General features: G+C 35.8%; 1 protein-coding gene across 1 annotated transcript; it reads right to left on the reverse strand.

Moving 5' to 3' along the window:
- Window positions 1-6,163: 6,163 nt before the first annotated feature.
- LOC147865331 (spermidine copper dependent amine oxidase 2-like) lies at window positions 6,164-11,759 on the reverse strand. Its single transcript, XM_087318114.1, has 12 exons — window positions 11,379-11,759; window positions 10,977-11,080; window positions 10,375-10,680; window positions 10,105-10,217; window positions 9,575-9,905; window positions 9,090-9,305; window positions 8,776-9,012; window positions 8,410-8,595; window positions 7,887-8,027; window positions 7,408-7,676; window positions 6,826-6,907; window positions 6,164-6,730 (listed from the first exon to the last, which is right to left on the reverse strand). The coding sequence occupies exons 1-12, from the start codon at window positions 11,635-11,637 to the stop codon at window positions 6,605-6,607; spliced, it is 2,370 nt and encodes a 789-aa protein (XP_087174240.1). The 5' UTR covers window positions 11,638-11,759; the 3' UTR covers window positions 6,164-6,604.
- Between the last annotated feature and the right edge of the window lie 734 nt (window positions 11,760-12,493).

Here is a 12,493-nt window from a genome sequence, read left to right on the forward strand (position 1 = left end):
TGGGAACACATTACAATTGAACATTGTAAAGCAATTATCATGTACTTGAGTACCAACTCCAATATTTGCCTAGCAAGTGCAAGATCCATGAACACTTTGGTCTCCTAGTCCAATGATCTAGATAATCAAAATGTTAGTGATTTAGAGAGACATGAGAAATGTTAATCTTGGATTGATTTGAACTTGAGTTGTCTGTGCACACTTAATATTTGTCTACCTAATAGTTTTATTAACAATTTCTAAATGCATTTTCAATTTTCCTTTACTTCACAATAATTGTGCTTCATTAAGAAGGCAATATAATCTCCAAATGGCTAAAGTCTTATGTAGAGTGTTTTTTTTGCGACCTATCATTGTAAAGATCTTAATGAGATGATCCACAACACTTTCAATATCCCAAAATTTGGAGTGGGGGTGGGAAAATTATGAAGGTTTCTCTTCTTAACATATATTGGTTTAGAGAATTTTTAGGGATATGCCCAAGTTTTAAAGTTCAAAGTTTGGATCATTTTTAGGGCTTTGATATGATTTATTGGATTAGTTTTAAAAGAAAAGAAAATCTTATGTTTGATTTATGAATACATTCCACTTTAATTATTTGTGGAAATTTAAAAAAGCTAGTTTATCAGTTACGTCCTTTCAAGTTGGATTTAACTCACCACCTTGTGTGTTGGTTCTTCTTTTGTGAAGGTCTAGCCAAGGTTAAGGAAGGGATCCCTTCATATTTCTCCAATGTGCAAAATATAATACATACAAGAGATATGTACATATGCTAGAGAATAAATGAGATATTGATTTTATGGTAAACTCATACTTTTTGTAGGTAAAACAAGATTGTAACTCCTACTTCTAACTAGAGTTATTGCTACTATTTTCAAAACTACAGGAGTAGATTTCATGATACCCCTCCCATATTTTTGATATTGCACTTAAACAAAAGGAAGATTTTGTTAAAAGGAGATGATCATATGTTGAAGGACTAAGTTTAATTTCTTGGGTGCATGGAAGAGTGCCTTTGTGAATCGAATGATTATCGTTATCAATAAGGATGCAATCTAACACATGATGGTTCTTATGCATTGCCCAACGATTGATGAGAGTTTGTTTTATTGTTCAACCACATTTATTTTGAAACATTCATGCCTTTTGTATTTAATGGTGTGGGGTTTCTTTATAAGTATGGGGTGTGATTGACGGAGACATTTTATTTTTTTCTATCAATGAATAGTGTTGTAGGTAGAGATTCTTATTTGCATGCTTATACATATATAAAAACATTAGGCATATTTACCAATTGCAAGATATAATTATAAAGTGCTTTTGGCATGATATTTTAGTGCAACTTCCTATAAACAAGGAAGTAAAAAAGAGCATATCAATGAATACAGTTGTCAAGTTTAGTGGTATCATGTTGTAAGGGAAAACCAAGGTAGTTTAAAGCTTTTGTATAACACAAATGCAAAGTGGATGCCTTGCAACATGTGTATTGGTGAGGTAACTCATGAGTCATGAACATGGGATGAGTGTGAGAATAGTGATTATGTTTTAGGGTTTAGGTTTGGTGCTAATTAGGGTAGATGTAGAGGTAGCAAAAGTCACAAACTAGAATGAAAATAGAACTAATACAAGTTTAAGAGTTTTTAAAAATTAATGGAGTCTCTAATATTTCCTCTTAGCTTCTATGCAAAAACAAGAGGACAAGAGTAAACTAATAATAATAATAATAATAATTGACGATAATAATTACTATATTGTACTGGTATATTGATAAAAATTAAGCTTGTGCATTTATTTATCTAATATATAAATAGTTAGTATTAATACATTTTATATAATATCATATTGCCATTAAACACTTAGATGTTATTTAAGACATAAAACACAAAGTTGTCACAAAAGGCTTCTTATGTGAATTATGTAAACTTTCACACAAATTTCCATCTATTCACTTTCTTGTGCAAATGTCATTCACAAAAGTTGTCACAAAAAGCTTGTTATGTGAATTATGTAAACTTTCTTGGTCCTTATTAGTGTGATTGTATAGCTTCATTTTCATAACAATCTTTGCTCTGGTGCCATTATTGTGATATTCTTTGATGATGAGTAATGGGTTATAAGTTTCACTTCTTCTTTTTTCCTTTTTAATGTTATAAGTTTAACTCTAGTAGGTTATATTAAACTTTCGTCATAAGTTTAAGTCTAGTGTTTGAAAAGAGACCCATCAAAAGATCATATGTATTCAAAAGCCTATAGATGCCATTTTACCTTGATGCCCTTTTAATAACTAATGATAATCTCGCGTTTGACTTCAATTTTATTTATTTTAACTTGAAATGGTGATTCTTTCAGCTACATTTCATCCCTAATATCAATTATCCCCTTTGCTTAGTTCCTTCTTGGTGTAATTATCAAGGCCCCCCAAAAAAAAATTTCTCCAATAAAAAATCCTCAAAGGCAAATCCCTTTCACTAATATTATTCAAGATATGATATAGATGGGCTTACATGCCTTTTGAATTGGGTCATCCATGTGTCAATTCAATTAACATCAAATCTATATGGTATATGTGTTGATAGTTCATTGTAGAAGTTTAATTTCTACATGTATAGCATGAAAGTGGAAAGAATGCAAGTAGCATCATGCCTTTTTCTTTTTTCACGTGGCTTGAAAATCACTTGTACCATCAAACAAAAGAGGCATCGAGAAGCAATACAACTTTGATCTCTCTCTTTCTTCCTCTTTTTTCCATAAAAGTCATGTTCGTATGAAAACATCATGATAGTACAAAGTACCCTTGTTGCATCTACGACAATAATGAGGATCCTATCAAACGATAAACGTCGTAAAGTGTTGCAAGAATATTGACATAAAGAGAGCTCCTTCGAGGACAAGGTGCCCACAAATCTTAATTGCGAGAATTGCCAAATAAACTTTCCTTTTAGCCCACATAATTCTTGTGGTAATCTATCATACCATCAAACAAGAACCCATTTCTCATACCCCAAGTTTAACATAGACCCCAATAGTCATTGTAGTCAAAGACGACCTCATATAACGAGAAGAGTAAAGTTGTAGCTCCTTGAGCAAAAAACCATTGAAAGAGTGACTAAATTTTCCTACTTAAACGGTGCATGAAGATGCAATGTAGCAATCCAAACTTCTATTTTTTTTATTACTAGTGGGAATTAGTTCAACTACCAATCCTAGGCCTTGGGTTCAAGAATCACCTTTCACGCAACAAACAACAGCATGTTACACATCCTTAATATATCATACATGTTTTTTCTTAATAGATGTCATTGTGGAATGTAGGGGTTGAAGGAATGAGCTACATCCATATGGGTGACTCTCTCTCTCTCTCTCTCTCTCTCTCTCATATATCCTCGCCATGGGGTATACCCCATCTCATACAATGCAATCAATCTCCCACCGACGTTAGAAAAGATATCGATCTATATATATATATATATATATATATATATATCATTGTGAACAAGGTGGTTATTTACGATATCGACAAAGCTATAAAGAAAAGAGAGTCTGGGCTCAAATCTAGGCCTCCCATAAATCCACATGTGCTCTCAATATCAACACAAACAAACACACACGTTTATGTGTGTGCGTGTGCATGCTCCCATCTTAGTTTCGAGCACAAGATAAAGAGGGTTGATATGTTTGAAATTGTCACCATCTTTTCCATATAGAGAGAAGAGACACACAATTGTGGCACATGGAGAAACTTATCCTTTTTTTCCCATCATCTTAGTTCTAAATAAAAAACAAAAACAAAAGTAGAGTAATAAATAACTTCATATAAAGACATACATACATATCATGATGTCTTGTCAGTTTTTCCACTTTTTGAGAACTTGATACAATTTGGTTTTTGTAAAGATAAACATCCGAAGGTGTCAATATTCTCGCACCATCTCTATTTATGCGAGAAAAATGATGTGAAATAATTATCAGCACGTATAGTTCATGCATACTTTCATCAAATTGTCCAACCTTTTATTTTTGTCAAATGCTAGATAGGTACCTTTGAGTTTGAACCACAAAGCTCATATTCATTTTTCTATCTCTTCCTTCTCTTTTTGAGTCATGTGTAACACTGTCGATAGAACCCAATCATGGCAACCTATTTGTTTCCTTTACCTATTCGTCAAAGTCTCCTACTTCCTTGGAAATGATTTTTTTCTTTTTCCATAAAAAATTATCCTTCATTGTCATTAAAATTAAAGTGGACAATATACAAGATAATCCAATATTACAACGAATATTGTATAGCCATGTTGAATGACTGTAGTCAATCTTTCTATGTAAAGATAAATAATCCTTCTAGCCAATCTTATTCATGTTCGACATATCCAAGAAAAATGTTTCATCCAGCAATCCCGTTCTTTCAATCTCAGCATGCATCTCACGTTCCTTCATAATCTCCTTGCATTGTCAATGTCTTTGCACTTGCAATACATGTCTATAAGAGCATTGCTCACAAAGACATTCAAGTCATAACCACTTGCAGGTGTATGGTTGTCATGTCTATCATCTGATTTGCAATAGTGATGTCTACTAACAAACCATTTTTATAATAAGGTTATGTAATTGCTTGGCATAAGCCAGATTTCCTTCTTTTTTGCATCTCTTTATAAGAAAAAATACCGATTCCTTTGGAATAGTTTTTCCTTCAGTAAACAATTCCTAAAGTTCTTGAAATTCCTTGTTGATTGATCCATCGTCATGCACCTCACTAAAAGCCCCGGCCAAAATAGTGATCCTTCTCTTGCACCTGATGATTTTTGTATTTGAAGGTATATCATTGTCAACCAAGCATGCTAATTTGACTCTAATGTATATAATGGCAATGATTTTGCGGATCTCCGATTCTTGCAAGAATAAAGTATTATCAGCTATTGTCCCATATGATGCCTAGAGCAATGATTTGATAGTATTTCCCTCACGTTTTGATGATTTTGAGATATTTATTGTATATTGAATCATTAAGCCCTTGGTGTATGTAATTCAATGCATTGGGGGTTGCACAAACCTTCATGTTTAGAGTTTGTGAAAAATCTGGAGGTGGACGAAATGCCACCATTGAATGAACAAAAGCCTTGATAGTTGTTCACCAATTATTTGAGGGAAATTTCAAAGGTGAAGGTAAATTTCAGAATTACTAATGTTCTGGTTCTCTTATTTCACAAAATATACCTACTAAACTTGAGCATCATTAAATCTTCTGTTGTCAACAAGCTACATACATATGTCGTGTGTAATGGATTAATATGCAAATATTGTTGTTTAGTTATCACGACTCCTCAAAAGTTCCTAGTGGAAAGGAATCTCACAATTAAGAAGAGGGATGGGGGATTTAAATTTCACCATATAGAGACTATAATATAACATACATTCAATACTACACCTAGATAAAGAGGAGGGTTGAGCCTTGAAACCCTAATGATTAACTAGCAACTCATGTCTTATTATAATTAAATTATTGTGTATTTTTTTATGACATGCAAAAAAAACATGTATTAAAACATGATTGATCACATGAAAAAATACATGATAAATGTCCAAAAGGTGAATAAATGGTTTTGTTGTATTCCATCACGCACATTAATGAATGAACAGTGATGATTTCTTTTCAAAATTAAGGAGGTCGGAAATTTGGCAAGATGCCATTGATTTGTTATACATATATTCTCAGGAATGCACATACATTTATTTATTTCATCCAGAAACACTAGGAATAAGAAGAATTAATAAACACATGTGCTATTAATTTAATGCACACTAAATTAATTAAAGTTCACATAGTACCAAACGCTAAAGTGTTGATATGGTAGTCCAAAACGATTTAACATTCACTAAGCAACTTTTAATATGTAGCTTATGACAATTAATTAAGACCCAAACGCAAAATTGGATTGCTTTAGTGGCATTTTACTTAACCAATTCAATAATGGCTCATTGCTTGATTAATCAGTTTCATAGTGGATCATAGTTGAATTTGCCAATTATATTCTTAAACACATTAAAATTGATCGATTCTTTGATGATTCACTACCTAATTATCTTGTTGATTAAAATCGAAATATATGTAGCTCTTCTACTTGAAGACAATTGTTTTTCATAACATTTTGTGGATTCATACATGATACAATGAAACATAGGATGCATATATTACAGATTTCATATTGTGCTCATTTTTCTCCAACTAAGGAGAAATACAACTCATATGAATGATCTTCATAAAAGGGGTTCCCATAGTCTGTTCTTTTAAGACATTGAGATTGGCTAGGTCACAAATGTACATACTACTACATGGTGATGTGTTCAGAAATCCATTATACAAATCTCTAGTGTGAGAGAGGGCATGAACCAAAGATATAAGATTGAGCATGCAAGACTAGATGAACGTGGATCATTTGGTAACATTGTCCAAGAAAGACTAGAAGGTCACAAGGTCAATTGTTGTGTTCCGCAATACTATCACATAAAGGAATGAGATCTTTAACCTTGGTGTACCAAGTTAATAAACAGCTGCAACTTACTAGTAAGCTATACGGAGAGAAAATGAGAGCAATGGTGCAATGGTCTGTTATAATTTTGACATAATATTGGTATTAGGGCTGAAGGAACCATGTTTCACTTCAGTGTGGACATCTATGGTTGGATTGCTCGGGGGTACGTCAACAGCGGGAGAGCAGTTGAAGAAACCATGAGGCTAATAACAGAAACATATGTCAGGACAATAGAATAAATAAAAATGAAGTTTAATTTACACTATGCTATACAAGATGACCTCAATCAATCACTTACCATTAAAGTGAATCCAATGTGCTCCACGGGCATCACTGGCCAGTCTTCCAACCTAGGCACGTGAGTGAGTCCGAATATGTACCTTTTCACACAATGTGTTGAAATTTTTTTAGACCATGGAATTCCAATAGCATGCATGCTCATATGTGTATCAAGTGCCTGATGTTTTTATCATGCATTGATTTTAGAATGTATATGTTCTTCTTTTGTTTCTCCAAGTGCCATGGAGACAGTTGAGTAACTACTCTCATCCCAGCCAAACATGAGGAACATTTTATCCACATTTATATAGATAAACATGCATAGATATACATCTGTATATAGAACACAAAAGATGGATGGGTGAATAGAAAAAGATGCACACATGTAGAAATTGCTTGATACTACTGTTTCCATCTCTAGGAGTTGGCCTAGTGGCTCAACAAGCCCTTGCCTAACAAAGCCAGAGATCACATGTTTAAGTCTCAACCCAGCTGTTCATTGCCACAAATGACAATGACAATCAATGGTGGGAAAGAGGAAACAAATGCATTCTTAATAGATAAAGAAAACCATGCTTTTTTCAAAGAAAATCTGGTTTACCATAAAACAATATCTGCCTCCTCTAGCTTTCTGTCCTGTTGTACATATGTGGGTAGGCCCTCCCCGATTCGTGGATTCTGGTTTGGGAATTCACCACCTGGGAATAGTTCGTTCTTGTCATATTGAGTTACCCATAGGTTATGCTTGAGGAATGCAGCCCTTCTAAGGAACTTGGCTTCAGAACCTGCCAGAGGTAGGCAGTTCGAGCCTGGCATTAGCTTGAAGCCAGTTAACTGCCCTGTTCTATTTACAGTTCTTGTGTTCTGAACCTGGATATGGTATAAACTCTATTCAAGATATCAATATTTTACATACATGTATGGATGTGTGCATTTATGTAACATATGCATGCATGTATGTTTCTTTTGTGGGTTTTCATTTTATATTAAGGCTTCCTAATAGTTATAACTTATATTAATGTATCACAAAAAAACAAGTTAGTATGTGTGTATTTATAAGTGATTACAAGGGTGTCTTACAATCCAATGTCGGGCCGCAAGTGGGTCGCAATCACGCATCGCTTTCAGTTCAGATTGCAAAAGTGTTGCTTCTGCATAGAATGCATTGTTATGGATGTTATCCGGACCTGGATCTTGAGTTTTCACATCTACCTCAATTACCTGGTTAAAACAATTAGCTGCCCACGATAAGAACATCAAAAACAGAATCAGCCAGATATAGGGTCTACTTGTACAGAGTCATAGTTCTCTAGTTTTTTGTAGAGCCCAAAGAAAACAACCACACTTTGTGTATCTGGGTTTTTTTTGTGTTACACTAATATCTATATTAAAAAGAGCATGAAAAAGAAATGAAATGTCTTTCTCTGGCTATTGGCATCAATGTCATAAAGTAGAGAATCCAAGTTTGATTTGATCCGCCACCATGCGCTCATCCCCATAGACCATATCAGCCTCCCATGGACACTAATCATCTCTGTCTGTCTGTCTATATGTATGTATGTATGTATGTATGTATGTATGTATGTATATAATACTTTCTCACCTGGTTGCAGGCCTCTCCAGGCTTGCTGTCCACAGCCATATTGAGACGGGCAACAAAGAAGTGCTGATGCACCGGAGCATACAAGCCTGGAGCTATAACTGTTCCATGTTTCCTTATTTCACCCGGACGTAGGGCACCTAAACTTAGAATGCCGGTTAATTTTACTTCGGCTTCTATCTTTCCATCCTATCATCAGCACAATCATATGAGGTTAGTAAAACATGCCATCCCTAGGGTTGAACCAATTGAGTGTTATGACAGACACAAAAAAGCTAGGGTTTTAGATCAATGGGCATCAACCATAGAACACGCAACTACCTAGGTTTAGGCAGATTTAGCATGCATTTAATAGCGTACCAAAAATACCTGATAAAAGTGCCAGAAGAAACCATACTCATAGTTGGCTACTGTGCAAAAGAAGGATGCTGAGAGGCGTCGAGACCGCCTTACTTCTGAAAGCTCTGTTCGCCAATCTTGGTGCTTCCAAAGTATCCCAAAATCCTCTTCATGCAAACACACACAATTTTCGAGGGTTTCTACTCCACCCATGAAATTTGTGAAATGGGCATCAAAATATTTGATGTATCCAAGACAATCACATCCCTGTAATATAATCTCACTCAGGTATATATATCTACACTTATGAGATGAAAGATTCTTCATAATGTGAGAGAACTGACCCTCTTCAGGGAGTGAGCATTTTTGCCCAGCCCATCCTCTCCGGCATCAAAGGCATTCTTTCTATAATGTGGCTCTTGTGGATCTCCATAGGGAACTACCATCTCCACAAAGCTCAATCTATGAGCCACATACCTCCTTCCTCTGCTGCCATCATCATAAGCCACAGAGTGGATCACAAGACCTTCTCGCGGCGTAAATCCTATTCGAAAATTCCACTGCATATAATACAAGTAGGAAGATATTAAGGAGTGTGTTTTGAATCCAAATCCAAATGAGCAAGAAATATCAAACCAGAATGACAAAAGAAAAGCCTTGAGAATTCGACTAGATGTACATCAAAAGTGAAATATGGAATCCAAATAAAAAAGAATTCTTTAAAACAGATGGGTTTTACACCAGTAATTGTTTTATTGAGTCTGAATAAAAAAGAGTAATCCCTGGAAAGTAACATAAGTTCTTTTGTGTTTGAAAGTTAATGATTCACCTTCTGCCATTCCACAGCATAGCCATTCACTCTGAAGCTAGGTCCTTCGGGTTGGATGATTTGAAGGGGCTTCAAGTCCATTCGGTCTACTCCTCCCCGTGTTTTGGCTGCTGTGTAGTTGCGGAGGGGATCCGGGGGTGGGAGTGGAATAAGTTTTCGATCTTCGAATTCAATCACTTTCATGTTTTGCATATCAACTACCACATGTATACCCTCCACGGGTCGAGCATACCCATTTTCCATAGGGCATTCGCTTTCAGTCCGACAAAATACTAGTGGCTTAGCTAACCTTCTCTTGGGGGAATCATCTTCACTATAGTAGCCCACACACCTATAAAATAAACATAGGTTTTGGAAGCAGCATGGTCATTTTAATATTTTATTTTGCTGTTCTCAAAGACGAGACATCACTTAAAAGATGTATAGGCCATGTTGGTCTCTTAAAAGAAGTTAATGTATCTTTTTTCTTTCTTCCTCTCTCTATGCACACAGATACTAATAATATTAAGTATGTTTGCTTTATAAATTACCATGGATCCACCATCACTAATTCCATGTCTTCGATCCCCCTCTTCTTCATGGCCTCTCGAAAAGGACCGAATGCTTTCACCGTGGCTTCACACTCAGCATACTCAACTGCATCCTGTGGCATGAAAAAAAACCTGATTTTAATATGTCCATAGCAGAATGGATTCCATTTTGAAGATTTACTATACGTACGCAAGCTCATAACATCAGGTATCAACAAAGTACTAAATAAATAGAAATATGGATCATGTAGTGACTAAGTAGATACTTGCCATGGGGGGTTGAACATCAGGGATGAGTTGTGATGATAGGACCCGTCCTCGATGATGCCCTCCTCGGGGCGCTGCATGCACTTCATTAAGTTCGACCATCCAAATGCTGGTTTCATTGGTGTTCTTGTTATATACAATGATCCTGGCTTGCCTGGGTGGAAGCTGTCTTGGAATGATTGGCCCTCCCTTGGCCTTCGGTAGAATTGAGGGTTGGAATGGTGGGAAGAAATAGGCATCAGCAAGCGCTACAACATGCTTCTCGGGTTCATTCAATACAATCTCTATGAACCTCATGCCATCTCTCACCTGAACACACAAATACACACACACACACACACACAAAGCATATTGTCAACTCAAGAGATGAACGTGAAAGCCAAATTGAGCACCATAGAAAATAGAATCATATAATAACTGGATCCATAAGGGTAAATTTTCAAAATGCTCAATGGTAAAGCAATCTAATATCATGATGATCCATGTAAGACCACAACATCCTATATGCATGAATTGTCCTTTTGCATTATCTAAGAGAACCCAATGATCCATATGCATCAGCATTGGGGTTAGTGATTTTCTTTCAAGCCAGAATCCTCGCTTACTTCAGGAGTGGCACCAGCAGCTCTGACTGTGGCAATAGCTACAACTATCTCTGCAGGGCTCAGGGGGTCCAGCGGATGACAGGAATGGGCTCTCAGCAACACTCCTGGTACAATGAAAAATAACAATGATAGAAAGACACATTAATACACGAGGGAAAGAAACAAATAGAAAAACCCTTAATGCATGATGAGCAGAGAAATGAATAGAAACCCATGATGGAAAATTAAAAAAACCTTAATAGACAAGGAAAGAATAATTAAGAAATATATTTATTGATACATGAGTTGGGGAAGAAACTAATCAAACACATGAGCCAGGACAAAACATAACAGAAAAATAAAAATAAGATCCTGCATAAATTCATAAACATAACAACAAGGGCATTACAATAGCCACTTTACCTTTCTTTGTTTTTGTTGCTGGAGGTAAGGAAGGAGTAGTGGTGGTGGTGATATAGGAGGAAGAGTGGTCAATGGAGGGGTGTGGTTGTGGCTCATTAATCATTTCTTGGTCTGTTGAAGTTAGATCACCAACTGCCCATTGAGCAGAGATGATCCCAACAGCTTCATTTCTCTTCACAAGATTTGCACTACTACTTGTTGCAGTGGGGGTACTAGCTTCAATTCTGCCACAACATCCTTCAAGCTCTTTTTTGGCCATAATAATAGCTCCAAGTTTAGGCAAATCAATTGATCGCTATATACATATACCTATGTATATGTATGTATATATATATAGAGAGAGAGAGAGAGAGAGAAAGAGAGATAGAGATGAACCTAGGACTTGAAACCTAAGAAGAATCAAAGGAGAAGAGAGCTCCTGTGTGTGTTTGTAGGTATGTATGTAACCTTCTGTTCCTCTATTTTACTACTATATATATATATATTAATCTATCTATTTTAGACACATTGGGTTTTTCATTGTAAGATTATAGATATGTATACAAAAAAGGAGCTGTCACTGACAACCCATGGACCCCCCCCCCCCCCCCAACCCCCAGTCAAGAGAGAGAGAGAGAGAGAGAGAAGGGGGTGTAGAGATATGGTGTGTCCTAATCAACAACAGTTTAAATGTAGTAGTTTGAAAGAGAGGAAGACCCCACACACACACACATAGAGAGAGAGAGAGAGAGAGATTACATGTAATAGGTGACAACTCAGGTAGATCAATTGGTCATGGCAGAGGAGTGTGTGTGTGTGTGTGTGTGTGTGTGTGTTTAGAGAGAGAAAGAGAGAGACAGACAACTCATGTATGTAGATCAATCAGTCATGGGAGAAAGAGTCCCATGACTGTGTGTATGTATGTATACAGATATGCATGCATGTATGTATGTATGTATGTATGTATGTATGTATTATTACATATTTCATTTTGTTTTTTGTTTTCTACTATTTTTGCTTTTATAATGTGTATCTTTTTTTTTTTGTTTGAATGAATGGGATTTTGTGTGGTGGCAGCATGTGCCACACCTTCCCCTCACCACACATTTACACATAAAAAAAAAACTTCAAAACTT

This window comes from Azolla caroliniana, unplaced genomic scaffold, assembly GCF_043228905.1.
Source record: "Azolla caroliniana isolate FFs.n. ecotype wild unplaced genomic scaffold, voAzoCaro1.0.p SCAF_4, whole genome shotgun sequence".
Lineage (NCBI taxonomy): Eukaryota > Viridiplantae > Streptophyta > Polypodiopsida > Salviniales > Salviniaceae > Azolla > Azolla caroliniana.